Source organism: Epinephelus fuscoguttatus, linkage group LG10 (assembly GCF_011397635.1).
Source record: "Epinephelus fuscoguttatus linkage group LG10, E.fuscoguttatus.final_Chr_v1".
NCBI classification, from domain to species: domain Eukaryota; kingdom Metazoa; phylum Chordata; class Actinopteri; order Perciformes; family Serranidae; genus Epinephelus; species Epinephelus fuscoguttatus.
Window position 1 is genome coordinate 23,669,609 of NC_064761.1, and position 25,422 is coordinate 23,695,030.

General features: G+C 41.5%; 2 protein-coding genes and 1 pseudogene across 3 annotated transcripts; 1 reads left to right on the forward strand and 2 right to left on the reverse strand.

Annotated features, from left to right (window-relative positions):
* Positions 1–3,678: 3,678 nt before the first annotated feature.
* Positions 3,679–5,428, reverse strand: LOC125896234 (putative nuclease HARBI1; annotated as a pseudogene).
* A 2,191-nt stretch (positions 5,429–7,619) lies between these two features.
* On the forward strand, positions 7,620–15,767 carry LOC125895788 (hydroxylysine kinase-like). 2 transcript variants are annotated; one of them, XM_049587894.1, is made up of 6 exons: positions 7,620–8,221; positions 10,426–10,528; positions 12,278–12,586; positions 12,981–13,123; positions 13,277–13,457; positions 13,599–15,767. In XM_049587894.1, exons 2-6 carry the CDS (start codon positions 10,459–10,461, stop codon positions 14,036–14,038), a joined length of 1,143 nt encoding a protein of 380 aa, XP_049443851.1. In that variant the 5' UTR covers positions 7,620–8,221; positions 10,426–10,458; the 3' UTR covers positions 14,039–15,767. The 2 variants fall into 2 exon arrangements, with proteins under 2 accessions (XP_049443851.1, XP_049443852.1); XM_049587895.1 differs by lacking the exon at positions 10,426–10,528 and having other exon boundaries at positions 7,622–8,221; positions 13,599–15,764.
* A 2,312-nt stretch (positions 15,768–18,079) lies between these two features.
* LOC125895789 (hydroxylysine kinase-like) lies at positions 18,080–25,172 on the reverse strand. The gene is made up of 5 exons (XM_049587896.1): positions 24,625–25,172; positions 23,361–23,669; positions 20,729–20,871; positions 19,777–19,957; positions 18,080–19,635 (listed from the first exon to the last, which is right to left on the reverse strand). Exons 2-5 carry the CDS (start codon positions 23,662–23,664, stop codon positions 19,196–19,198), a joined length of 1,068 nt encoding a protein of 355 aa, XP_049443853.1. The 5' UTR covers positions 23,665–23,669; positions 24,625–25,172; the 3' UTR covers positions 18,080–19,195.
* Positions 25,173–25,422: the final 250 nt, after the last annotated feature.

Here is a 25,422-nt window from a genome sequence, read left to right on the forward strand (position 1 = left end):
CACCTAGCTCCCTCCTAACGCCTAACGCTAACTCCATACTGGCAGGAACAAGAGACATGAGACAGCCTTAAAGATGGCGGAGCTCGAATGACTTCCGGTTCAAGTAAGGAGTTAGGAGTTAGCAGTAGCCTATAAAATAACCCACCAAGCATTTACGTCTAAAAGACGTCTATTAGACGTCTAATGGTCCTCAGACGTCTGGGCTAAAATCGGTCTACCACCCTGCTGAGCCTTAGACGTCTATCAGACGTCTCGTCTAAGTTTAGACTGAAATTCGCCCGGGAAGGAAGCAAGTCAACAAACAAAGAAAAACAGAAAGAACACAAAATAAAACCCAAACAAAAAAAACGAAAGCAGCTACAAAGACATGGTGACCATAGCGCGTACAGAGGACAATGAAAAAACACAAAATAAACGCAATAGTAAAACCTCACACAAAACTCCGCCCGCTTTTAGTTCACCCAAAAGACAGAACTGACACGGACAAAAAAATGCAACGTAATATACGAAATCCCATGCATAACATAAAACATACATAGGAGAAACAGGAAGAAGCTTCAATACAAGAAAAACAACATAAAAAAGAATGCGAAAAGGAAACGACAGGACATCTCACAAGATCACAAAAAGAAAAAGCAGAGCAGGTTCAGCCATATCAGATCACTGCAAAAGAAATATTTATGTCATGGACTGGGACAACGCAAAAGTCATCGGATTGGAAAGCAACAAGTTCAAACGTTGGATCAAGGAGGCCGTAGAGATCTGGGGCCTGTATCACGAAGCAAGATCAACCTTTCCTGGGTTACCCAGACCTATCCTGGGTTGACTAACCCTAACAATGGCAATCAGGATAATCGGTATCACGACGCGGGTTATCAACTCGGTAACTCGACCCAGGTTTGTCTTATCAAGAGCTGTGAACGCACACGTATATAGGGGTAGGATCCAAGGCAGCCGACCAATGGCAATCATGAGTGCTAAACACACCCCCGCTGCAGACAGAGCGCTGTATTTCTCCTGTGAGGAGCAGAGATTAGTCATTTCAAAATATGAAGAGGAGAAAATATATATATAAAAGAAAAAGGAAACATCGTGGCGGCTGCGAAGAGGAGGCAGCATGCATGACAACGCATAGCCGACTGTATAAATGCGTAAGTTACTCATCTGACACTATCAAACCCGTGAATCCCATGAAATCAATGTTCTGTAGAGATGAATTGCATGTACTACAATTATCATCTAATTCCCCCAGATCTAACCTCTCAGGTGTAAAACAGACATGGGAGCAAATAAAGAACAAGCACAAAAACATCATTGCGTGTAGTAAGTTGGCCTATTTAATGTCATACCCTGCATATCAATCTACCAAGTTAATAGTCTGTATAAAATTATCCTGCCATTGAGTGTTAGAAATCAACAGCTGAGCAAAATATACACTCCCTTTATTTAAAAAACAGGGACAATTTTCCCCGAGACCTTCGGCACTAATTGATGGTGCTATTAAGTGCCTCCAAAATATTATGAAATGCCTCAATTTCTTTTACTAGTTAAATAATTAAACTTCCTATAATGACTGGGCTGCATTTCTGTTTCAGTCTCCTACAGAATGCAGGCTGAAGTTCATATACATTCTAAAATGATGTGCTGTTTCACATTAGCATTACATCCTATGTCCCTTCCTAGTATATTACCTGTGACTGTATATAACCTATTGGACTGTCACCTCTCTAATCCCACATGGGAGCAGCTTCATTGTCACCACATTTCCCCTTCTGATTTACACTGCTACAGCCAACAGGAAGAAGAATCAGTGCAAGCAGACAGGGCTGGGTGGTCCCTCACAGGAATACACCCCTGCTGAGGAGCTGGCCCTGGCGAAGAATGAGGGTCGCCCCATAATGGACGGGGTGGAAGGGGGGGTGGCCTCTGTCCCTGGTTCCACCTCGGTCTCCAAATATGTCCAAAGTACGTATGTGTCAGTGTCAAACCTTGGGCAATTTACATCATATCATTGTGACCTTACTAACACAGGCCCATCCACCTTCCCCTCAGTTGATGGAGATACATTGGTGCTGGTGGTGCCAGAGGTGCCACCATCAGACACTGTGTCTCAGGCAGAGGTAGGCCTACAGTAATTCATACATCAGTCACACATCAGCATATGATCAGCACATGGCTAACAGACCACTTATATACTGTCTCTACAGCCGGTGGACCATGGGGATACAGAGACACTGTCAGTTTCCTCTGAAGGGGCTGTGGAGGTACAGTATCACCTTATAGTTCCTTACCACGTATTGTAGAGCAGAACCTGCCCACATCAACACAGACTGTAGGAGTGTATAGATTTGGCTGTGACTGAATGGTGTTGGTCTGCACATGGGGCTTAACAACAACCACTTCAAGTGTTCAGTACTACTACTGCTATGTTAATATTGCAGGAAGAAACATGCCCTCCCCCTGCTGAGCCCCAAGCCTCCACATCAGGCTCAATACCCAGCAAAGGGAAGGGACCACAAAAGGTAATATTAACCACAACTGAAACTGGGAGGTTTGAAGTCAACATTATTATTCATAAAGGGACAATGCATATTAATGAACATAGACATGTAAATATGCAAGATTATAGCCAAAGCTAATTTCCATCTTCAGTCCCTTAGCAGGTCAAAGACCAATGTCAGCCACACAATACAATACAATAACAGTGACGGCAGATATTAAAGTGCAAGATATTAGAGACAATGTGACATTTCCACCCCTGCAATAGGACAATGCTACAATGATATAACAACACAGACATGAAAGTCAGCACAGAGCAGTGTTCCTCCATTGCATTATAAATAAGATGTCCTAGCTCACACACTTTACATGCTTTAACCCATGTGCTCCATATTTTACTTGTTTCAGGCAACAACTGATGCTGTGAGGGCCCTCTACAAGAGGAGTCTGGAGCAGGACATCAAATACAAGGCCTTGAAAATACAAAAAACAGAGCTCCAGATTCAGTACATAAAATTGAAAATCAAGAAGCTAAAGAGGAAGGTAAGTGAGTAATTTATTTATTGCACTATAAGTGAGAGTTGGTCCTCAAATAAATGTTAAATTAAGGTCACATTAATAAAGGTCACATTAATTTAAATAAGTGAAACTTCTTTTGTGTTCAGCTCTCAAATGCACAGTGCATGGGGTCACTGTTGGCTGTATGTTAGTTAACAAACTAGACATCACAACTACATTGTCAGCAGTCACAGGGATAAGTAGCTCACTACAACCCCCAGTACTGCTACTGTGACCCTGACAACATTATTCCACACCATTTAAACCATTAACATAAGTTGATACATTCATACTGTACCATTCAATACAAAGAGCTTTTCAGGGTGTCAACATTTTAAGTCAAAATTCAAACACCTCCATTAAGATGCAAGCATCACTAATGTGCTTATGTTCTTCTTTCTTACAGGGATGGATGAATGACTAAATGCGTGACAAATAAAAAGTTTAAGCCAAAAACAGCCTCTGTCTGTAAGGGGAAAAAGAAAACCGGCCTCTATCTGTGAGGAAACAAACCGGCCTCTATCTCTATGGGGAGGAAAAACAAAAAACCCGGCCTCTGTGAGGGGGTCTACATAAATTGCAGAGTAATGGCCTCCCTGACTGCCCGGCCTGTGGGAAAGTCTAGGTGGATGGGGTCCACCACATCAGGGGGCTGAAGGTCAAACTGTGGGTCTCTTTCCTCCTAATTGTTGCAATGTTATGCAGCACACAACAGGCAGCAACTATCTTGCACGCCCTGTCTGGGGCCACTCTCAGCTGGCGCAGACAGGCAAAGCGGGCCTTCAGGAGTCCAAAAGTCTGCTCTATCCTGGCCCTTGTCGAATTGTGGGCCCTGTTGTACAGGGCCTGTGGTCCCGGGTCAGGCTCAGGGTAGGGGGTCATTAAATATGGCTGGAGAGCATACCCCCTATCTCCAAGCAGCACCCCACTGAAGTCTCCTGTAGATGAGAGGAAAATTGGCAGGATCAGTATTACAATTTGCAGTTTGTATCTTATCCTATTATTTATGAAATTACTTCTGCAGTACTTTTTGTTCCTATTTTTCAACTTGTACATAAGCCACCACAATGACCAAGTCAGATTCCTTGTATGTGTAAAGGTAATTGGCAATGAAGTCGATTCTGATTGAAGCACATATTGTAACACATAATAGCATGCAATGTACAGTTGCCATGCCTTGCTGCAGTCTGCGGCAGAGTGTGCTCTCATTGAACACACGAGAGTCATGTACGGAGCCGGGCCACCTAGCATCAACACTGGTGATGAGGCAGTTGGGGTCACAGGTCATCTGCAGAGAGATTTGATAACAGTTCCACAGCATCAGTCACTGCGGCATTAATGTATATTTGATACCCTGTATATTTATATTAAGGTTTAACTTTCAACAGGGACAATACATACAACATTGCCACATAGAATGGGAAAATGTGATGCATATAAGATGTCTAGCTTCAGCTAATTTGCAGTCTTTGTCCCTGGTCAGGCTTTAGAATACAATACAGGAATATAGCCTACTGAATACAATACAAATGCAATGATACAATGAATAATATGATACAATGAATAAGTACCATGACTACATAAATACAGTTGCAATTGCAGATTAAGAACACGAGTTATAAGACATGTTAGATATGGACATGTGATGGTGATTCCCACTCTGTTTAACATGGACACTGGCGTCAACCCCCCCACCCCCGGGATTTACCTGTACATTGAGGCTGTGACGGTTGTGACGGTCAACATAATCCCCCTCATCCTCACCCAGAGGCGCGGAGATGGGGATGAGTGTGCCGTCAATACAGCCAAGCACTCTGGGGAAGCCTGTGATAACAGTACAGTAGGCTGCATTTAATGCGCTACATTACAACAGTAACAGTATAGTGGGGTCTGCATAGTAGGCTATATTGAGTGGTCCAATGGGTTACGTTACCTGCAATCTCATAAAACTGCTGCTTGATGACGTGTGTTTGCAGGTGGCCTGGAAACACAATGAACTCATCCATGAAATGGTTCAGGGCTGCGGCGACTTGATGGACAGTGCGGCAGACGGTGTGCTTACTCAGCCGCTCCGCATCCCCGACACTGTACAGAAAACTGCCGGTGGCAAAAAACCGTAGGGCGATGCAGACTGACTGCGGGACAGTGAGGGCAGCGCTCCTGCGGGTCGCACGGGCGACGTGGGGCTCTAGGATCTGGCATAGCCCATGTACTCCAGCCCGGGCCGCGAAAAGCGGTACCGCTCGTGTAAGTGCTGATCTGGGTGTTGGAAGGGATCTGCCCGGTCCAGGAAGATCCTTTCACACCGGAGCGCTCTCCTCACAATCTGCGCTCTCCTGTCAACTGGGTTTGGGATAAAAGGGCAGGCCATTTTTTTCCGAACAGCTGATTGGCCAGTGGGTGGTGCTTTTTATAGGATCAGATTCAACCCTAAATTTACCCTGCTCCGGAGCAGGATAGCCGTTCAGAGTAAGTTACCATGGTGATCTACCCCGATAAGAACTGAACCGGCTTCGTGAGACCGAAAACCCAGGGTTAACCCTGAAGTTACCTCGCTAAGACAAAATCCTGCTTCGTGATACAGGCCCCAGGAGGCGGGCCATGTCTGTCCATGACGGCAGGGGAGGGAGACGTGATGCTGCTCAGCAGGGCGCACGGTATACGCGCGGCTGCCTCAAGGGAAGGTGCTCGCCTCAAATGCAGTTGTTGGGCATAAACACTTTTAATTAAGAATTGATGCAATGGGCCACATTTAATAACTAATATATAGTTCTTACATGTGTATTGTAAATGGGGTCCTTATCTAGACAGTGGGCAAAAGGGCAGGTACTGGAGCACCACCTGGGGTCTGTCTGTGCACTTGCCTGTAAGATAGATTTTTGCCCAGAAAGCTCCCTACCTCAACAAACACTGCAGGACAAAACAACATTTCAACAACGTACCCTTGAGCACTCACCTATAAGCAGCCCTTCTCTGTGTCTTTGATGAGTTCTAGTCAACGTTTGCTTAGATAAAAAAAACAAAACAAAAAAAGATTTCTCAGAGTGAGTGTTCAGGACGACTCTGCTTTACGACGACTACTTCCTTTAGACCGACCGGAACTTTCAGCGTGTTGCTGCCTCCTAGTGGGGAGGGATCCGCTGACAGTACATATCTCGTCCGTGTTTATTTAGATTTAGGCTACTGTCCCCGATCGCCATTAATGCGAACTGCCATTTTGTTTTACTCTTCACAAATAATTTTTTATTTCAAAGGAATTATTTGCATTACTGCCCAATAAACTTTATTGCAAACTGCCTTTATTTAGCTATAGGTTAATAGTGATATCTAATTATTTCTAAACATGGTTGGCATAATCTTATGCCTAAAAATAAAAATAACTTAATAGTTTAAACCTGGTCTAAATTTCGACATTGATTAAACGTCTAAATCAAGGCTAAATCTAAACTTTACTGTGTATTGATCAATGGCCATTCAAATTATTTAAGTCCAATATTTGGACACCAGTTGTGCAACTTACAGTTATTTTTTTGGTCAATATTCATTATTTAATGTATTTAATTCAATCGTCTAGATTTGGTCTAAAAAGAGACGTTGATATGAGGTCTTGATTTAGACGTCTAAATCGAGTCTAAATCTAAACTACACTGTACATTGATCAATGGCTGTTAAAATGTTTTAATCCAACATTTGGCCATCATTTATACAATTTACAGTTGTTTTTTATTTAATATTTAATAATTAATGGACTAAATTCTATCGTCTAGATTCGGGCTAAAATATAAACCGATTATAGACAGGCGAATTTCAGTCTAAACTTAGACGAGACGTCTAATAGACGTCTAAGGCTCAGTGGGAAGAGACTTGGGACGTACCCCCGTATGCGCTGGAACTTGCTCCTGTGTCAAAAGTGCGACTTATGTTGCTATGGTGACAATGGATACATGGACGGCTTGAGCTTCTCGTTACACTGCCACCTACACGTTTGGCATGCTCTTGTGTACGCACGGGTAAGTGTAAACGAAGATCTTTTTGAAAACGGAGACGGTGAAATGTCCGTTTATGAAAATAGCCGGCAACGTGTAAACGGCCTCCAAGAGAACAACTGCCAGCCAGGCCGGGCAGCCATATAGATTCTGGAAGCAGGTACCTCTCACTTGTACGTTCAGTCCTCTGTGTGTACTGCTCTGGCCTGAGGTAGGGAGCTTTCTGGGCAAAAATCTATCTTACAGGCAAGTGCACAGACAGACCCCAGGTGGTGCTCCAGTACCTGCCCTTTTGCCCACTGTCTAGATAAGGACCCCATTTACAATACACATGTAAGAACTATATATTAGTTATTAAATGTGGCCCATTGCATCAATTCTTAATTAAAAGTGTTTATGCCCAACAACTGCATTTGAGGCGAGCACCTTCCCTTGAGGCAGCCGCGCGTATACCGTGCGCCCTGCTGAGCAGCATCACGTCTCCCTCCCCTGCCGTCATGGACAGACATGGCCCGCCTCCTGATCTCTGCGGCCTCCTTGATCCAACGTTTGAACTTGTTGCTTTCCAATCCGATGACTTTTGCGTTGTCCCAGTCCATGACATGAATATTTCTTTTGCAGTGATCTGATATGGCTGAACCTGCTCTGCTTTTTCTTTTTGTGATCTTGTGAGACGTCCTGTCGTTTCCTTTTCGCATTCTTTTTTTATGTTCTGTTTTTCTTGTATTGAAGCTTCTTCCTGTTTCTCCTATGTATGTTTTATGTTATGCATGGGATTTCGTATATTATGTTGCATTTTTTTGTCCGTGTCAGTCCTGTCTTTAGGGTGAACTAAAAGCGGGCGGAGTTTTGTGTGAGGTTTTACTATTGCGTTTATTTTGTGTTTTTTCATTGTCCTCTGTACGCGCTATGGTCACCATGTCTTTGTAGCTGCTTTCGTTTTTTTTTTGTTTGGGTTTTATTTTGTTTTCTTTCTGTTTTTCTTTGTTTGTCGACTTGCTGTTTCCCTTTGGTTATGGCCCATTTTGGATATTGGCAGTGTGTGAGTGCGTGTCGTAGGCTATGTGTTTTTCCTCCTCCTGTCTGTCCTCTTCCTCGGTGATGATGCTGGCCCGTTCATAAAGTGTTCTGAGTACGGAGAGTTTGTGTGCTGTGGGGTGTTCCGATGTCCAGAGAAGGTATTGATGTGTGGGTTTTCTGTATACTGTGATTTTTATACTGCCGTCGTCTTTGTGATGAATTTTTATGTCCAGGAAGTTTATGGTTCTGTTTGTTTCCTCTTCTTGTGTGAATTTGATGTTTCCAGTGCTGTCCATGTTGTTCAGCTGATCCGTGAGTTGTGGTGTGTGTCCAGATTTGATCTTTTCCAGGATGTCCTCAATGTATCTTTTCCAGAGGGTGGGTTTGTATTGTGTGGGTGCTGTGGTTAAGGTTTTTGCTTCCAGATCTTCCATAAAAAAACTGCGCATGATGGCTGATAGTGGATCTCCCATTGCAAAACCTGTTTTTGTCTGTAGATTTTGTCTCTGAATTGGAAGTGGATTTTGCAACGAAATGTAAGAGGCGGGATGTGTCTTCAACTGTGAGGTTTGTGCGTTTCCTGAAGGTCCTGTCATTTCTGAGGCGTTCCTGTACAATTTGTAGTGTGACGTCAACGTCACGGGGGTTTTGGTGAATAGTGATACGACATCATGTGAAATGAAGATCTTGTCCGTTTCTATTTTTGTGTTTTTGAGTTCTTGTGCCAGTTGTTTTGAGTTTTTGCAGTGTTGATCTGTGAGTCCGAGGGTGGGTTTGATGAATTCGACCAGTGCTGTTTATAAGTTGTATGTAACGGAACCAATGCTGTCTACATGGGGTGTAATGGAGTGTCCTGTACTTTTGGTGTGCCGTAGATCCGGGGGATGATGCTAGCTGTCGATATTAAATGATTGTACATGTCCTGTGTTATTTTCTTTTGTTCTAACAGAGGTTTTAGCAGCGCTTTCAACTGTCTTTTCTTTTCTTCCGTGGGGTCTTTTTTGAACGTTTCATAGGGGAGACCGGGGGCAATTGTAGCCTAACATCTTAAATTGCCCCAATCAGAAATGAGATACAACCATGAAATTCATTATGCACTTGCTTTTTGATGATCCCTCTCTGCCTACTAAAGGAAAAACGCTGTAACGCTGTGTTACAATTGCCCCCAACACCATCAAAATGATGTCCAATTCAGTAACACCCTCAAATTAGATGATTTTTTTCCCCTTTATAATGTAGAAAAGTTATTTATATTCAGTTTATATGTATATTTATCTCTCTACATTTTGTGGCATAGTCCAGTGGTTAAGTATTTTGCCTCTCAATCTGAGAATCTGTGAGTCAAATTCGAGAGCCAGTTTCGCATGCCCTGAAAATCTTAGGTCAAATGTCCATGAAAAACTTGAGCCATTTAATTAGCCTATCAAGTTAATAATAATTTTCAACTTAAAATAATATCTAAAACTGCACCAATCAGTAAAGAGTATTCAGTCTTGTTTCTGACTGGTTCAGCATGAAAGTCTGTACAAGCTCTGTGGTGATTCCTCCCTGCGACACTCCCCCACCACACCCTCACACAGTTTTTCTGCCATGACTTGAGGTATGAAAATAATTTTTTGCAGTGTTTTCTTCATACTGTGTAAACCTTTGCTGTCTATTAAAGTTAAAATATTGTTATGCACTTGCTACAAATTGTAAATGTAGCCATAAATTAACAGTGTTGATTGCTTGTGTTTTTTATGGTGGCCCTGTAAATTGTTGAGTGAAAACAATGCGGTAAATCTATTTTTGACTTTTTAATGTTGATGAGGCAGGTGTTTTTATTGTTATTATACATTACCTTTATATTATATTAAATGGTTTTAACTATATCTGCATTCTTGGGAGTTTACTTCGGTCCTTGGTATTGATATCAAGGTATTAAGGGTGTTGTTACAATCGCCCCCACATTTGACTTCTAGTGTTTGAATCAATATTGTGACCCAAACATTTTTTGTAAGAACATTTAATTACTGTTAACAAGTAGAACATAGAAGTTTCTTACATAAAAAAAATATCCAAATAGCTCAAACGGTTTTTGAGTTATGACATCAAAACCATAAGGTGCTACAATTGCCCCTGGTCTCCCTTATGTGTTATTGTCTCCTAACATGGTTTCCATCTGGGTTGTGTAGGTTTTCGTGTCCATGACCACTGTTGTCCTGCCTTTGTCTGCCGGTAATATAGTGATAGTCTTGTCTGTTTTTGGTGCGTGTATTGCCTTCTCTTCTTCTTTTGGGATGTTACTTTGTGGTAACTTTGCTGTTTTTAAAATCCCTGCAATGGCGTTACGTAGTTCTGCTTTTTGTCCTTGATCCTGTAGGCTATCTTTTGGCACGCTAGTTCTGTTGCTAATATGAAATCTTCATGTGGGATATTTTTTGGGGTGACAGCAAAGTTTAAACCTCGAGCTTTTTTCTGTTTCGGTAAGTGTGTGCTTTGATAAGTTACATACCCATTTCTCATTTATTTTCCCCTGTGTCTGTATGTTATTTTTTCTTTCAATGAGTTTTTCTATTTTTTTGATTTGTCTATTTTTGGTTGTGGTAAATTCCTGCACATATTCCTGTTTTAGGTGTGTGTTTAATTCATTTTCAGTTTTCTCTTCCAGTGGGAAGTGTTCCTTGAATGTTTTCCTTTCCTCTTCTAGTTCTCTGTTAATTTTTTTGATCTTGTTGACTGTTCCTCTGTCCTTTCTCTCATAAGGTCCTTTCTTGCTTTGTTGATGATTTTTTTCCCCGTTGTTTGTATGGATAGGGTTTTTGATTTTGAGGCTTGCTGGTGTAATATCCTCGTCTCTGCAACGGAGGTTGAGTCTGCGGTGGTTTTTGTGGCGTGGTCGTGTTCTTTCAAGTCTCTCCAGCCGGGGAAAGCTTTGACAAAGTCTTGTCCAAAACTTCCACGTAATAGTGTAATTAGGTTGTGTGATGTAGTTGACCTTGACATGTTTCGACTGTCAAGGTCAACTACTTCTCCTTAAAAACTCATTGTCTGGTAAAAAGAAACTTTCTACACTTAATCTATTTTGAGTAGACAAAATTAACCTAATTACGCTATCCTTTCTCTCTGTTAGTAAACAGTATTCTAGTCGAATTGGCAATCTTACTTGTTAGCACAGCCTTCATATTTAACAAGCTAACTCACAAATATTCTAGCCCATTGGCAAGTTTATGTGTTAGCGTAGCTAGTGTCAGGGGCGGAAATCCCGGGGGGACGGGGGGACATGACCCCCCCTCCAGTAAAGCTGTACCCCCCTAGAATAATTTGAGACACAATTAATAATTTTTGAACAATGCAGTAGTATTTATTGAAAGCACAATGTAAGCGGTGCTCATTATAATCGCGCAATAATGTGCTATTTAAATCTTAAAAGATTTAGTCCCCCCCTCCTATTCCTAGTAGTGGTATATCCCACACTCTTTCCAACGGGCGGGGCTAGCAGCCTTAGTACTTGGCAGCAGTAGCAGCGTGTGGCTGGACCCGGCTGCCCACATTGCGCATCGTGGGGTAAGATGTACACTCACACAGACACAGTTTAACTCAGAGGGAGAGGACAGGACAAGAGCAGTCAGTGGCGGAGCGGCTCGTAGCTAATGGGTACCTGTCTGTAAGCTCTCCACCTGTCAGTGAGACAAACACGAAAGACGTGCAGTTTAACCGACAAAGAGTGGTCATTACGCACAGTTGTGAGGTGCACAGCGGCAGATCTCACAGCACACTGTTTATAAACCAGTTCACCAGTTTAATTGCAGGAAATGTTGAGTTTTTAAGCCATTTCTCATAAGTATAGACATTCACTCTGCCTGTTGGAGAGATAGAGAGAAGATTAAAGCGTCAAATTGCGGTAAAAGATGCTGTATAAAAGACAGGCTACAACTTTCTTTCCTTGTCCCCCCCTGGAATTATTCTCTAAAATTTTACTGCTTATTGTCCCCCCCAACTATGAAATGGGATTTTCGCCCCTGCTAGTGATTAAGCAAACTACGTAGCTTGCAAACCCTGCAGTAGCTCACAAAGATTTTGTTCCACTGTTCTAACTTCAGTTCGGAAAACTAGCTTAACAAAAATCTGAATTTTAATTTTATTTTTATTTATTTATTATAAATTTATGACGGGTTATGATGCTTTTGTTAATATCTGTAAACAAAATCCTTTTCCATGTTGTTTTCATTCAGCAATAATGATAGCGCAGCATGCCCAGCCCCACTTCAGCCAGTCTCAGGTGGTTGAGATGATGAAGAGGCTCTTCAACCTGACACCATCAGAAATCCACTCTCTGCTGAGCTACCAGGACCAGAACTTCTATGTGGCGCCCGCTGAGGGTGGCGAGTACATCCTGAAGATAATGAACTCAGAAGACAGTGAGAACCCCACCCTGATTGAGGTTCAAGCGTATGCTATGTCTGTCCTTCACCAGAATGGACTTCCTGTTCAAACAGTCGTGCCCACCACCTCAGGACAGCTCATGAGCCTGGAAGAAACAGGTATGAGACCAGTCACACAGATCAGACCTGATGAATGATGCCAACTAACACAACTAACACAGAGAAATGTCCTCTAATTTGGCTGAAAAGAAAGACGTCATATGGCATTTTCAGAAAATTGCATCCGTAGCAGCAGCCTTACAGTCAGTGTTTGTCAGTCAAGGATATATGTGACTCTTGGATAGATACTGTTTCAGAGAGCTCATGACTTCATCAGTGGAGGCAAGGAGACGAGACGAGACGAGACGAGACAAGATATGATAACATAAGCCCTTATTAAACCGGAGAGGGAGAATTCAGGTGTTGCAGCAGCACAGAGACAGAAATAAGTACAGATGAGGGCTAACAGTGAGGGGAATGGCTGTTACACTAATCCCGTCTTTACCTCTGGCAGATTGTGGATATGGCCCACAGAAGTACCTGGTGTGGCTGATGACTTATTTGCCTGGAACCACCATTTCCAATGTCCCTTTAACGCCACAGTTACTATATGAAGCTGGCAAGACAGCAGCCAGGATGGACAAAATCCTGCATGAGGTACTATGGTAACACCCATCTGTTCTCACTCAGGCCCAAAATGAATGCCCTAGTTGGCCCTCATTGCCACTATGTTCTCTAATATCAGTTTGGTGTGTCTGTACTTTTTCTTCTGCCTTCCACTTCCTGATATTATTAATGTTTTTTTTTCAGATGGAGCACCCTCATCTTGGCGTGCTGCAGAAAGACAATTTCATATGGAGGCTGTCAAATATTCCCCTCCTGGAAGGTTACATCCATTTATTAGATGGAGATCCTCTTCAGGAGGTTGTGAAGTCTGTCATTCATCAGTACAAGACCTCTGTGGTCCCTAAACGCTCCAATTTCCGCAAGTGTGAGTATGAAATTTACTTATAAACATTTAGATAAGGGAGCTGGCACCTTGTTGACTCAGCTGAGACTGGATACATTACTGAATACATGAGTGATAATGTACTTTGGTTCACATAAACATTTTATTTCTTCCTTCTCTAAGGCATTATACATGGTGACTTACATGACCTCAACGTGCTTGTACAACCGGAGGGTGATGGCCACAGGATTTCTGGCATCATTGACTTTGGGGAAATAAACAGTGATTACTACATCCATGAGCTCGCCATCATCATGATGTACATGATCAATGAGCACCCAAAACCCATAGAGGCAGGTGGACCTGTCCTTGCAGGGTGGGAAAGTGTCCTTCCCCTCAACGAGACAGAGAAAGATTGTCTCTATGTGCTGGTGCTGTCCCGCTTCTGCCAGTCGCTGGTTTTAGCTCGTCACTCCGTGATGTTGCATCCAGAAAACAAGGAGTATCTGACATTTTCATCCAGGAAGGGCGTCCACATTCTCCCTCAACTCTGGGAGCTCGGAAAGGAGCAGGTGGAGAAGGTGTGGTTTCAGAGTGCTGCTCAATTCACTGACAGAAAGTGAGAAATATGAAAACCATTCAATTAAACACACAACAGGGTGAATCCAGAGAGCCTTTTGTTCAAATCAAGGGTAATCTTAAGATCACCAGTAAAAACAACAGATTATGTCTTCCCAATAAAAATATGACACATTATACCAGTGGTTCCCATCTGGTGGGTCGCAGGTCCATTCTGAATGAACTGCCAGTGACTCACAAACATGTCAAGTTTATTTACTTGATTTTTACGTACAGTGAATTTCCAGCACAGAGTTCATATTTTGAAGTGAGTGACTAAAGGACAGCTGCTTGACATAGCCAGCAAACTTAATGACTAAGGAGGAATCTGGACCCTGTGGCTGGACCAGTTGGGAACCACTGTATTATACCCTTGTGACTGATGTTGTAATAGGAATACTACGCTGTGTCTGAATCCAAGATGGATAAGGTAGCAAATGTCAAGGTAGCAATATCAACTGTTGTGGAGAAACAGCCTGAGGGAGGGCTGTTTGAGAAGGAGCAGGAAGAAGGAGGATCCTGGCTTGATGAGACAATTTGTATGTTCCAATACCAATACTACTACACTATAGTATATGTCCTAATCTTATTTTATACAGTCTATAGTCCTAATACACAGTATGTCAAATGCAGTATGCCACAAATTCCAGGATGTTCCACTACATCCGGTCCAATTTTGCAATATGCAAGCCAGCATGCTTTTATGTCTATTCTGACCCACAATCCTCTGCTCAGCGGAGGATTGGTCACATCAGCTGATTGACAGCTGCTCATATTTTGTACAATCTATGCAGTTAGGACTTTGAAGTTAAACTACATTTACACTAGTTACGTATATGGATCTGTGGCTGTGATTTAAAATGCATAAAATCTCATAAATATTTACATTTGTAACCTTTCAGATTAGGGTACTATTGTTGTTGCTGTGCACCTTTTAATTGCCTTTTTACCGTCTCTCCAGTAGGAGGAGCTTTGGGTTTGGGAGAGTTACTTGCAGTCAGACAAGTGGAGAGTGGAGCCACATAGTTTCTTGACCTCTTTTATCTCTTTTTACCTCTGTCTTTATGACTCTCATTTTGGACAGTTTTGGATTTTGGAACTAGACAATTGTTTCTATACCATGTTTTCGTGTGTTGAAGTAAACTGTTGAGCCTTATCCAGTGGTCGTCATCATCCAATCATCCAATCATCATTAGAGCTTCAAGCTAAAGCGTCACTGATTGGAAACCTAAAAGAAGTATACTAGATATTCATTCTGCAAACTGTCCCCCAGAGGATTAAATGATGAGATATCATGGCATGTCATGCTTTAAAGGATCTTGGGATCTTAAAAGACCAACTTATAATACACACTAGGCACAAGTACATCATCAGATTATACAATGTTGAACAGTTTTGAATGATTTATAAAGCTGCCAGGTCGACGTGTTCATTCAGTATGTAGACTTAGCTGTGTAAGGAGTCTGATTTTTCAGTTTTGCTTGTTCCCTTGTTTTCTTCTTCTTCTTTTTCATATTGGGTATATAATGTGACCAATGGTACATATGTCGCTGTCAGCTACTGAGAAACACACCCACAGCTGATTAAGTGTCCCACACCTGTGCACATAAAATGGGCAGAGCACTATCTGTTGAAGACCAGTGTTGTAAAAAATGGTGTTAAAGGGGAACACCATGAAGGTCCAGAGGAACCAAAACATTACTATAATCAATAAATGAAGCTGAGCAAGTGCAGTGTGCAGGATCTTCTTTTCAAGACTCAATTATGTATACTCAAAAGTGTGTCTTAAAATGTGTGTGAGTGTGGTGGTGAGAAACATTTGTAGTTTTTAACTCTGGTCTGTTTTTTTCCAAACAGAAAAGGGCTTAAACGTGAGAAGCAAAGCTACACAACTCACTGAGAATAAATAGGAGATAGACGGTCAAACAATTAAAAGGGATAACTATCATATATACATGCACATCAGTCAGAGTCTTGGTGACCCAGAGAAAATATTCTTGACTACTTGCAGGAACATTAGCGGTCATTTGCTTCAGGTTTGGAGTCTTCTGTTGTCTTTGCAGTGTCATATTTTACGCAAAGCACCATTTCTCTGTCTATAACATATTGTATAATTGCTGTATGTCACTGCTGTGTCACCAATTCTGCATGCTCTCTGCTCTGGAACATTATATCTTGGTGATTTATCCTGTTAGCAGGTTTAGGTCTCCCACATCTCCTCTTTTCTATGATGTATTGTATTACCTGATTCCCACAGGCTTTATGGATATTTAGTGCAAGTCAAGTGCACCATCTATTGGCTGGCTGAATGAACACCCTGGGAAGCAACAAAAATAACCCTCAGCAGTTGTTTCAGTTTGATTGGTTTAAGGACTCATTCCTGAGCCACTCAATTAGTGAAATGATGTTACAGTTTTTTCCTGATTGCTTTGGCACCATCTTTGAGACTATAGGCTATTTTTGCAAAACTTCACATACCAACTATAAAACGTTACACCAAAGCAGCAAAACATTATTCACAAATGAGAAAACATCTTTGTTAAAGAAGAAAAACAGAAACAAATGTTTATGCTAAATCTCACCTTCTTTGTGGGTTTGACCATAAACTTTATCCACATCACATGCAATGTAGTCTTGAGCTAGGCAGCACGTGTCAATGTGGAAAGACAGTTGGTAAAATAATGCCAAAGTAGTGAGTTGTGTTTGCAGTTCTTTAAAAAGTGTGTTATAAAATTACAAAGAGATTGTAAAGCAGAGACTGCGCATTCAGTGTAGCACACTTGGTTAATGTATAGGCTACAAGTGTTGATGGCTTCAGAGTTAGTGCTTGTAGACATTCAGAAAGCTAATTCTTTAAAGAGAAAGATGGATGAACACTAGATGGAGACATCTTCCCACTTCACCCACATCCTGTTTACCGTACAAGGCCCCTTTTCTGAATGTCACATTCATGTCTACAACCCTTTAAATCCTGATTCAAGAAAACTTCAGTTACTCCCGGATGTGCCCTTCAGATCTCCAGTTGTTGATCGCTGGCATAAACCAGTGGTTCCTAACCATTTTCCTCAAGGAATCCATTTTTTTCTTACATTAAAATAATAATGATAAACTGAAAACCCCTGACTACGTGACGTATTTTATAGATATTTCATATCTATCCAATGTATTACAATAACAGTACAGAGCAACTCAAACTGTAGAATTAACCCAAATAGTGAGTAACTGCAGGAATTTTGTCTAAGAAGAGCAATTTGGCTGAATTTCGAGCCAATTGTTTCTTCTGAATATAATGTCAGGGTTCAGTTTTCCTGATTGGAAAAGTTTTCTATAATTTCATGTCTATAATATGTATTTTCCTCAAATAATCATTCATACGTGATTATTGTGACGTTTAAGTTTATATCTTGAAATTTTTAAACTTTAAATCTAACAATTTCACTAATTTTCTTTGCAGAAATGCATGAAATGATTACATAATGGCCTATTCAATCAGCAGCCTCAACCTCTGAGTGGTATAGCTAGGTATGAGTACTGAAACCCAGTATTAAACAGGCCCCAGGGCAAAATTATTGAAGACCATGCTACTGATAAGCTCCGATAGTAATGGTTCTTTTAATGGTAGTTTTTAAAGTGTCGGTTTCATTTGTTATCACTAGTGTAGTGCTCGTTCAAAACATGTCTGTTGAGAACTGGCAGATTTCTCAGCCTGTGAAAGTAGTGCTTGCGGCTTTCTTGAGCAAAGCTCATGCAAAGAACTTCACACTCATGTATTTTTTTTTTTGAAATCAGCACTACTTGTACGTGAGTTAGGTATTAACTACACTGACCAATTTCCTGTTTTACAAGTGTAGTAACGCAAAAGATGTTTTGCGATGCAGGTCCACTGACCATAAAAATACATTATCTATTGGATAAATGCAGACGTGCCCTTTAGTCAGCTGAGGATAAAGGTTAGTACAGATAAAGGTAAAAATGTGACAGTAAGTACAACTTCTCTTGAAGAGAGGAGAGTTATTTATGACATGTTGTGCAAGGGTAAATATTAAATTGGTTACACAGCAGTGATATACAGCAATTATACAATATGATATAGACTCCAAACCTGAAGCAAATAACCACTAATGTTCCTGCAAGTGGTCAAGAATATTTTCTCTGGGTCACCAAGACTCTGACTGACTTGTAAATATAAAAGATACTTGTCCCTTTCACTTGTTAGACAGTCTCCTTTGTATTCTTAGTGTGTCGTGTAGCTTCACTCCCCATGTTTAAGCCCTTTTCTGTTTGGAAGAAATTGAGTTAAAAACTATGTTTCTCACCACTCCACTCATACACATTTATGACACACTTTTAAGTATATATAAAAAAATAGCAACCGAGTATTTAAGGGGCTGTTCTTTTGTTTATTGGTCTAATTGGAGCAGTGTAACAGTATTAAATTGTTAACATTTGGACCCTGGCAAAGTATAAAACACACAGTCTGAAAGTTGAGGTAGATTTCCCAGAGAAGCATAATGTATAACTGTACAAAGGTCTCACGTGCACAACAATCCATATAGCAGGACATTATTGCACTTTAGTTGACATGTGACCTGAGCATTACATTTGTCTTTATTCTTAGTAAATCTAATGAAACTGGCTGTCCAAGGTATAAAATCTGTTACAGAGGAGATGCTGTAGTCTCTTACACTGTTGATGTGTTTGTTGTAAGCAGTCTCTGTCTTTGTGAAATGTCATAAAAATCAATTCAATGCCTGGCCAAGTGGCCTGTTACCATACAGAGAAGCACCAAGGTACACATCCACTGGAGTGTATAATCCCTCATGACTTTAGGCACTTATTACACATGATAAATGGCACTATAAAGCACTTTTCCCTATCTTCTTTTTAAATGCTTTCTTTGATAGACATTTTGCTTTTACAGTACATGATCTATTGTTGCTATTGCTACCTTTATATCTGCTACCTTAGTCATCTTGGATTCAGACACTGTGTAGTATTCCCACTACATTATATCTGAATCTCAAGAGTAAAATGTTTTTAGTGTTGAAACATAATCTATTCTTTTTACTGGTGATCTTAAAATTACACTTGATTCACAAAAAAGGCTCAGTAGAATCACCCTGTTGTTCACTGAAAGTGTGAATGGCTTTCATACTTATTTTTCACTTCTTGTCACTGAACTGAGCAGCACTCTGAAACCACACCTTCTCCACCTGCTCCCTTCCAAGCTCCCAGAGTCGACGGAGAATGTGGATGCCCCTCCTGGATGTAATCATCAGATACTCCTCATTTTCCGGATGCAACATTACGGAGTGACGAGCTAAAACCAGCGACTGGCAGAAGCGGGACAGCACCAGCACATAGAGACAATCTTTCTCTGCCTCGTTGAGGGGAAGGACACTTTCCCACCCTGCGAGGACAGGTCCACCCACATCTACAGGTTCTGGGTGTATGGTCATCATGTACATGATAGCGATGGCGAGCTCATGGATGAAGTAGCCAGTGTTCATGTCCCCAAAGTCAAGGATGCCAGAAATCCTGTGGCCGTTACCCTCAGGTTGTACAAGCACATTGAGTTCATTGAAGTCCCCATGGTTAATGCCTTAGAGAAGGAGGAAATAAAACATTTATGTGAACCAAAGTACATTATCACTCATGTATTCAGTAATGTATCCAGTCTCAGCTGAGTAAACAAGTTGCCAGCTCCCTTATCTAAATGTTTATAAGTAAATATCATACTCACACTCGCGGAAATTGGAGCGTTTAGGGACCACAGAGGTCTTGTACTGATGAATGACAGACTTCACAACCTCCTGAAGAGGATCTCCATCTAATAAATGGACGTAACCTTCCAGGAGGGGAATATTTGACAGACTCCATATGAAATTCTCTCTCTGCACCACGCCAAGATGAGGGTGCTCCATCTGGAAAAAAACAATAATAGTATCAGGAGGAGAAAGGCGGAAGAGAAAGTACATGACAGAATTAAAGGTAAGCTCAAGGCCCAGAAACACCAAACTGAGGGCTGACTGTTGCATTGCCTCATGTCGCCTGCGTCTCAGTCAAAAAATTGTAACTGTACACACTGCAAAGATTACAGCCAACGGCCAACTACCAAGCACGTTCTGTGCCTGTGTGAGAGGAAGTAACTCCATACCAGCAGGTGGCGGTTGCATCGACTGAAAATAATGGAAGTAGCTGCCATGACGTCACCAATTGGTTCATAGACCCTTGTTTTGAAGCCCTCGAGTTTGGTACCTCAGCTGTACCAACACAACCCGATACTGAAAAAATATGGGATACTTACAGTCCACTAGCCAAAAATTCCATAAACAATTCATGAACTGTGTTTGCTAATGAGTTAAATGGCTAAAAAAAAGTTTGACCTGACTCCATCTTGACTTGAGTAGTTCTCTCAACTTTGTTCCTCTTCTTGTGCATTGAGCTCAACTGCAAATCCGAGTGATTTCATTTACTGATGGGCTCTGCCGGCTCAACTGCCAATCCAGCATGCTCAATCGGATGAAAAAAAGCTGATGGACCAATTAGTGCCAACAGTGTGTGACACACCTCAAAAACCAGGGTGACAGACATTCACCGACGGCCTAACATTGACTGAGTGTGTCAGGGCCCCAAGTACTTTTTGCCTAGCAAAGCTTAGCAGCTGTACCATGAAGCACGTTCAACCGTTATACCTTGTGCAGGATTTTGTCCATCCTGGCTGCTGTCTTGCCAATTTCATACAGTAACTGTGGTGTTAAAGGGACCTTGGAAATGGTGGTCCCAGGCAAATAAGTCATCAGCCGCACCAGGTACTTCTGTGGGCCATAGCCGCAATCTGCCAAAGATAAAGACAGGATTAGTTTAACAGCCATTCCCCTCACTGTTAGTCCTCATAAAGCATGACTTGTATGCTGTGGCCTTGCTCAGGGGCACACTTATCATTACTGTGTTTGAGTATTAACATAGCTGAGGACATGGACCTGCCACAGTCTGATATATTACGTAAAATTGAAGCTACAGATGTTCATCTTGTTTTGCGTTGAGGCAGCACATGTTAATGTATTTCATTACCTGTGTACCTTTATTATTACTTTTGCCTTATTTCTGTCTTTGTGCTGCTGCAACACCTGAATTTCCCCTCTAGGGATCAAGAAAGTCTTGTCTTGCCTCGTCTGGTCTCGTCTCGTCTGGCCTCGTCTCGTCTGGTCTCCTCCACTGATCAAGTGCCCACAGTGTAGCTCTACACTTAACTTTCTAAGCTCTCTGAAACAGCATCTATCCCAGGGTCAATTTCAGATACTCAGCATGTGAATACACACTCACAGAGCACAATCATGTAGATTTGTTTCAATCAATTTAAACGTTAATATATTCTAGAAACCTCTGTGAATAGTCTAAATGCTTGGGTGGCAGGTGGTACAGGAGGTTTGGTGAGTAAGTAATAGCTTGGCTGGTTGTGGTGTCCGTGAACCTAACTTACATTGTGAAGCTTTTAATTTGTCAGGTTTCGGTATTTAACTTGACTTTTGGTCGGCCAGATTTCCTTGAGTTGCGTGTCATTGTGGGTGATACTGGTGGTTGTCTGAAGGCTCTGTTTGATGAATGGGAGCTACTTTGGTAACATTTTGGTGCTACTTTTGTGGCTTCATGGGTTAGTTCTGGGCCTGTCTTTGTGATTATGGCTTTGATAGCCGTTAGATAGAGAAAGCATTTGAGTTGCTGTGGTTTGTGTGGACATTTTTGATTGTGTTATGCATGCTAGTTTGTTTTGGTGTCCTCTTGAAAGACTTTTGTGTTTGGACCTCAGTTGTGGTTCAGGTTCAGATATGGCCTCCCTTAGAGACTTTATTGTGGCACCCTCAGAGGAGCTGTTTGATCAATTTACCAAAGATCAGCTGCTAAAACGTGCTCATTATTATAATATCGATTACTCCTGAGGATAAACGCCTAAAAGAAAGTATTAAAGATGTCCTTAAAGCTACTTTAACCAAACATTATCTTTTTTAGACTGCTCCTGCGCCACAGGCCTCAACTAACATCCATCCAAGGATTCGGCAAATCTTTCTCCTTCAGCTTCAGATGCTACTCTTCAGTTGAGGGCAAAAGAGCTGGTGTTATAGGAAAAGCAGTTCAAAGAGTTGGAGCTTAAAAGTGCTGCGTTAGAAGCTTGGCCAAGTCTGAGGCATCTGAGTTTGATGTTTTAAGGTCATGCTGGTTCCACCATTTGTGGAGAAGGATGGTGAAGTATTTCCCTCATTTTGAACATGTTGCAACTGTATCTAAGTGGCCTCAGCGGACTCAGACGCTGCTTCTCCAGAGTGTGGTTGGTAGGAAAGGCTCAGGAATCCTGTTCTGCTTTGAACCTTCAAGAGAGTGAGGATTATGATACAGTGCAATCGTCAAGGCTTATGAGCTAGTTCCTGAGGCCTATCGCCAATGATTCAGAAGCCTCAGTAAGCCTGATAAGCAAACTTTTGTGGGGTTTGCTGAGGAAAAACTAACACTTTTCAATAGATGGTGCCAGTCTCAAAATGCAGAGAAAGCAGAAGAACTGTCTGCCTCAGACAGACTCTCCTCAGACTAACTTCAGTAAAGTTTAGGATGAGCCAAAAGGGAAGGCTATGTCCCTCAGAGCTTGCTCTTCTCCTGCTCCTGCTACATTGCCTGGGAAATCTTCTGTGAGGGGCTGTGTTGCAAAATCTTGTTTTTATTGTAAAAAAACTGGCCACCTCATCGTTGAATGTCATGTTTTGAGCAGAAGCTAAAATCTTCTAAGCCAGTAGCTTTAGTAAAAACAGCTAAGAGTCCCACTCTGCCTCAAGTTACACCGGCACTGAGCCCAAAATATGAGATAGCCAGTTCATCCTTCCTGACTAAGGGTTTTGTTTCTCTTGGTTCTGATCCTGAGAGAAAGTGCCCTGTTTAGATTTGGAGGGACAGTGAAGCTTTTCAGTTAGTAACTTTACAGGATTTCCTCCCATTTACTGATGAGTCTGCATGAGACTCTAGTGCTGTTGTTGAAGGCTTTGGTGGTTACTTGACCTAACCAATGCATACTCTTACTCTCCAAACAGCCTTGGTTTCTGGAAGAGGTCGCTGTGGCTTTGCGTCCATCTACTGAAGGTGTGTCCTTCATTCTAGGGAATGATTTTGCTTGTTACCCCTGTAGGTTATGCCGCTCCTGTTATGGCTGAAGGCCCAAATGAACTTGAGCAAAAATACCCAGACACATCCCCTGTGTGTGTCACCACCCATATCGAAAAAACCTCTGGCTAAAAGTGTTGACATAGACGTCAGGTCTGATCTGTGGGACTGGTCTCATACCTGTTTCTTCCAGGCTCATGAGCTGTCCTGAGGTGGTGGGCACGACTGTTTGTGCAGGAAGTCCATTCTCGTGAAGGACAGACATAGTATATGTCTGCATCTCAATCAGGGCGTAGTTCTTGCTGTCCTCTGAGTTCATGATCTTCAGGACGTACTCGCCACCTTCAGTGGACACCACATGAAAGTTCTGGTCATCATAGCTCGGCAGAGAGCGGATTTCTGATGGCGTCAGGTCGAAGAGTCTCTTCATCATCTCAGTCACCTGAGACTGGCTGAAGTGGGGCTGGGCATGTTTCACTGACATAATTTCTGAATGAAAAACAACAAGCTGTCACAAAAAGAATTTTGCTTGCAGAAATTTACACAACAGCATCATATGTGAATTTACACATTTTTGTCTGAAACTGCCAAAGGGTGCATTACAGCAAGCTGCATACATCTTTAGGAATGAAATTAAATATTTTATAATTTTTTTTATGACTATTGTTGTTGTGTGGTAGTAACAGTGTTAATATTCTATGATTTTTAAGAAATTTATCAAATAACAATGACACATTTAAGTCCAGTTTCTCCAATGTAAGAGTCTGCAGGGGTTTTTTTTGTTTGTTTTGTGGCTCCTATCATTACAAACTGAATCCTTTTCCCCCCATGACAAACAAAAAGTGACAAATAAAAGTGACATAACAGACTACGGGAAGCTGTGATGACCATTTTACACTAAATTATTTGCGCCACCTAGCTTCCTATTAAATCTGAGCTCCATTCAGATATTACTATCGCATAACTAGCCTCGCGTCACCAGGCTCTTCAAGCGAAGAGGTTAGGTTAGGTTAACCCTAACCCTAACCCTACCGCATAACGAGGAGGATTTTCCAAATCCCCAGGCTATTATTTCCGTATTACTAACAGTGCTTTCTCGCACTGTGTACATGTTGGAGTCAAACACATCTTTTCAACGTACTCTTCTGCCATTATTAATGGGAACTACGCGGATTAAACAAGATAAAAATGGCCATAAACTGCACAGACTGCACCCAAGTCACTGCAGACGGTGTATCATATTTCACGTGACAGAGTGAATATAAAAAATGTGATATATTGAGTGTCATCAGTTGATCCACGTCAGTAACAGTTTGGTATCCAACGTTCGTGTAACTTAGTCAACCGTATTCAACACACTACAAACGACGGTATGGTAGCGACATGAAATAACAGCTAAAACTGTTGAAAATAAAATGTATCATTCACATGTCAGTGAACTTACCTCAGGCTATGTGAAAACACCACGGGAATGACAGAGACACGCTGGTGTGACCCTTTCGCAGATCCTGACCCTAACTGAACCTAATGGGGGTTATTAACAACATCTACATCCGGTGGAACTTTTCAAAGTAAAACATCAGTAGCGTTTAAATCTGAACAATGTAGGTTATGTCTGTGAAATAAACTAAGGTTATACTGCGTATTTTAGAATAAATCTCATTTTGTAACGAATCATCGCTTTTCACAGCGTACAGACATTTTTCTGTGTAGCACCCGTGTAAAGTCAGGGAAAATATAACTTCCGGTTACTAATTTTAATAAGAGAGGGCTGGATAGAGAAAGTGAAAGAGTAAGAACAAGTCAGCACCAGATTTAAGTAAATGTTTCCTCTTCGCAAAATCTTTATTTGTACATCTTGTGGTAAAACTATTATCAAGGAAGACTCAAAATATATGGGATTATGGTTTGTAAATTTCAAAATAAAAGTCTTACTGGTAAATGTGGCAGCCAACATTTTTATCTCAACTATTGTAAAGTAATGTTTGGTTTGGTTTTAAACTTAAGGGCATGTGAAAAATCTAAGACCCTTGTTTTTTTGAGTGCACCTAACAGATATATTTTTGTCTCAAATTTTGGTTGATTAAAATCCCTGTGAATGAGCACCTCTCCTTGTAATCCATCCACCTGACAGGTGTAGAAAATCAAAATGTTGATTAAACAGCATCCTAACTACACAGGTGTGCCTTGGGATGGTCACAGTAAAAAGCCACTCTGAAATATGCAGTTTGTCTGTAGCCAA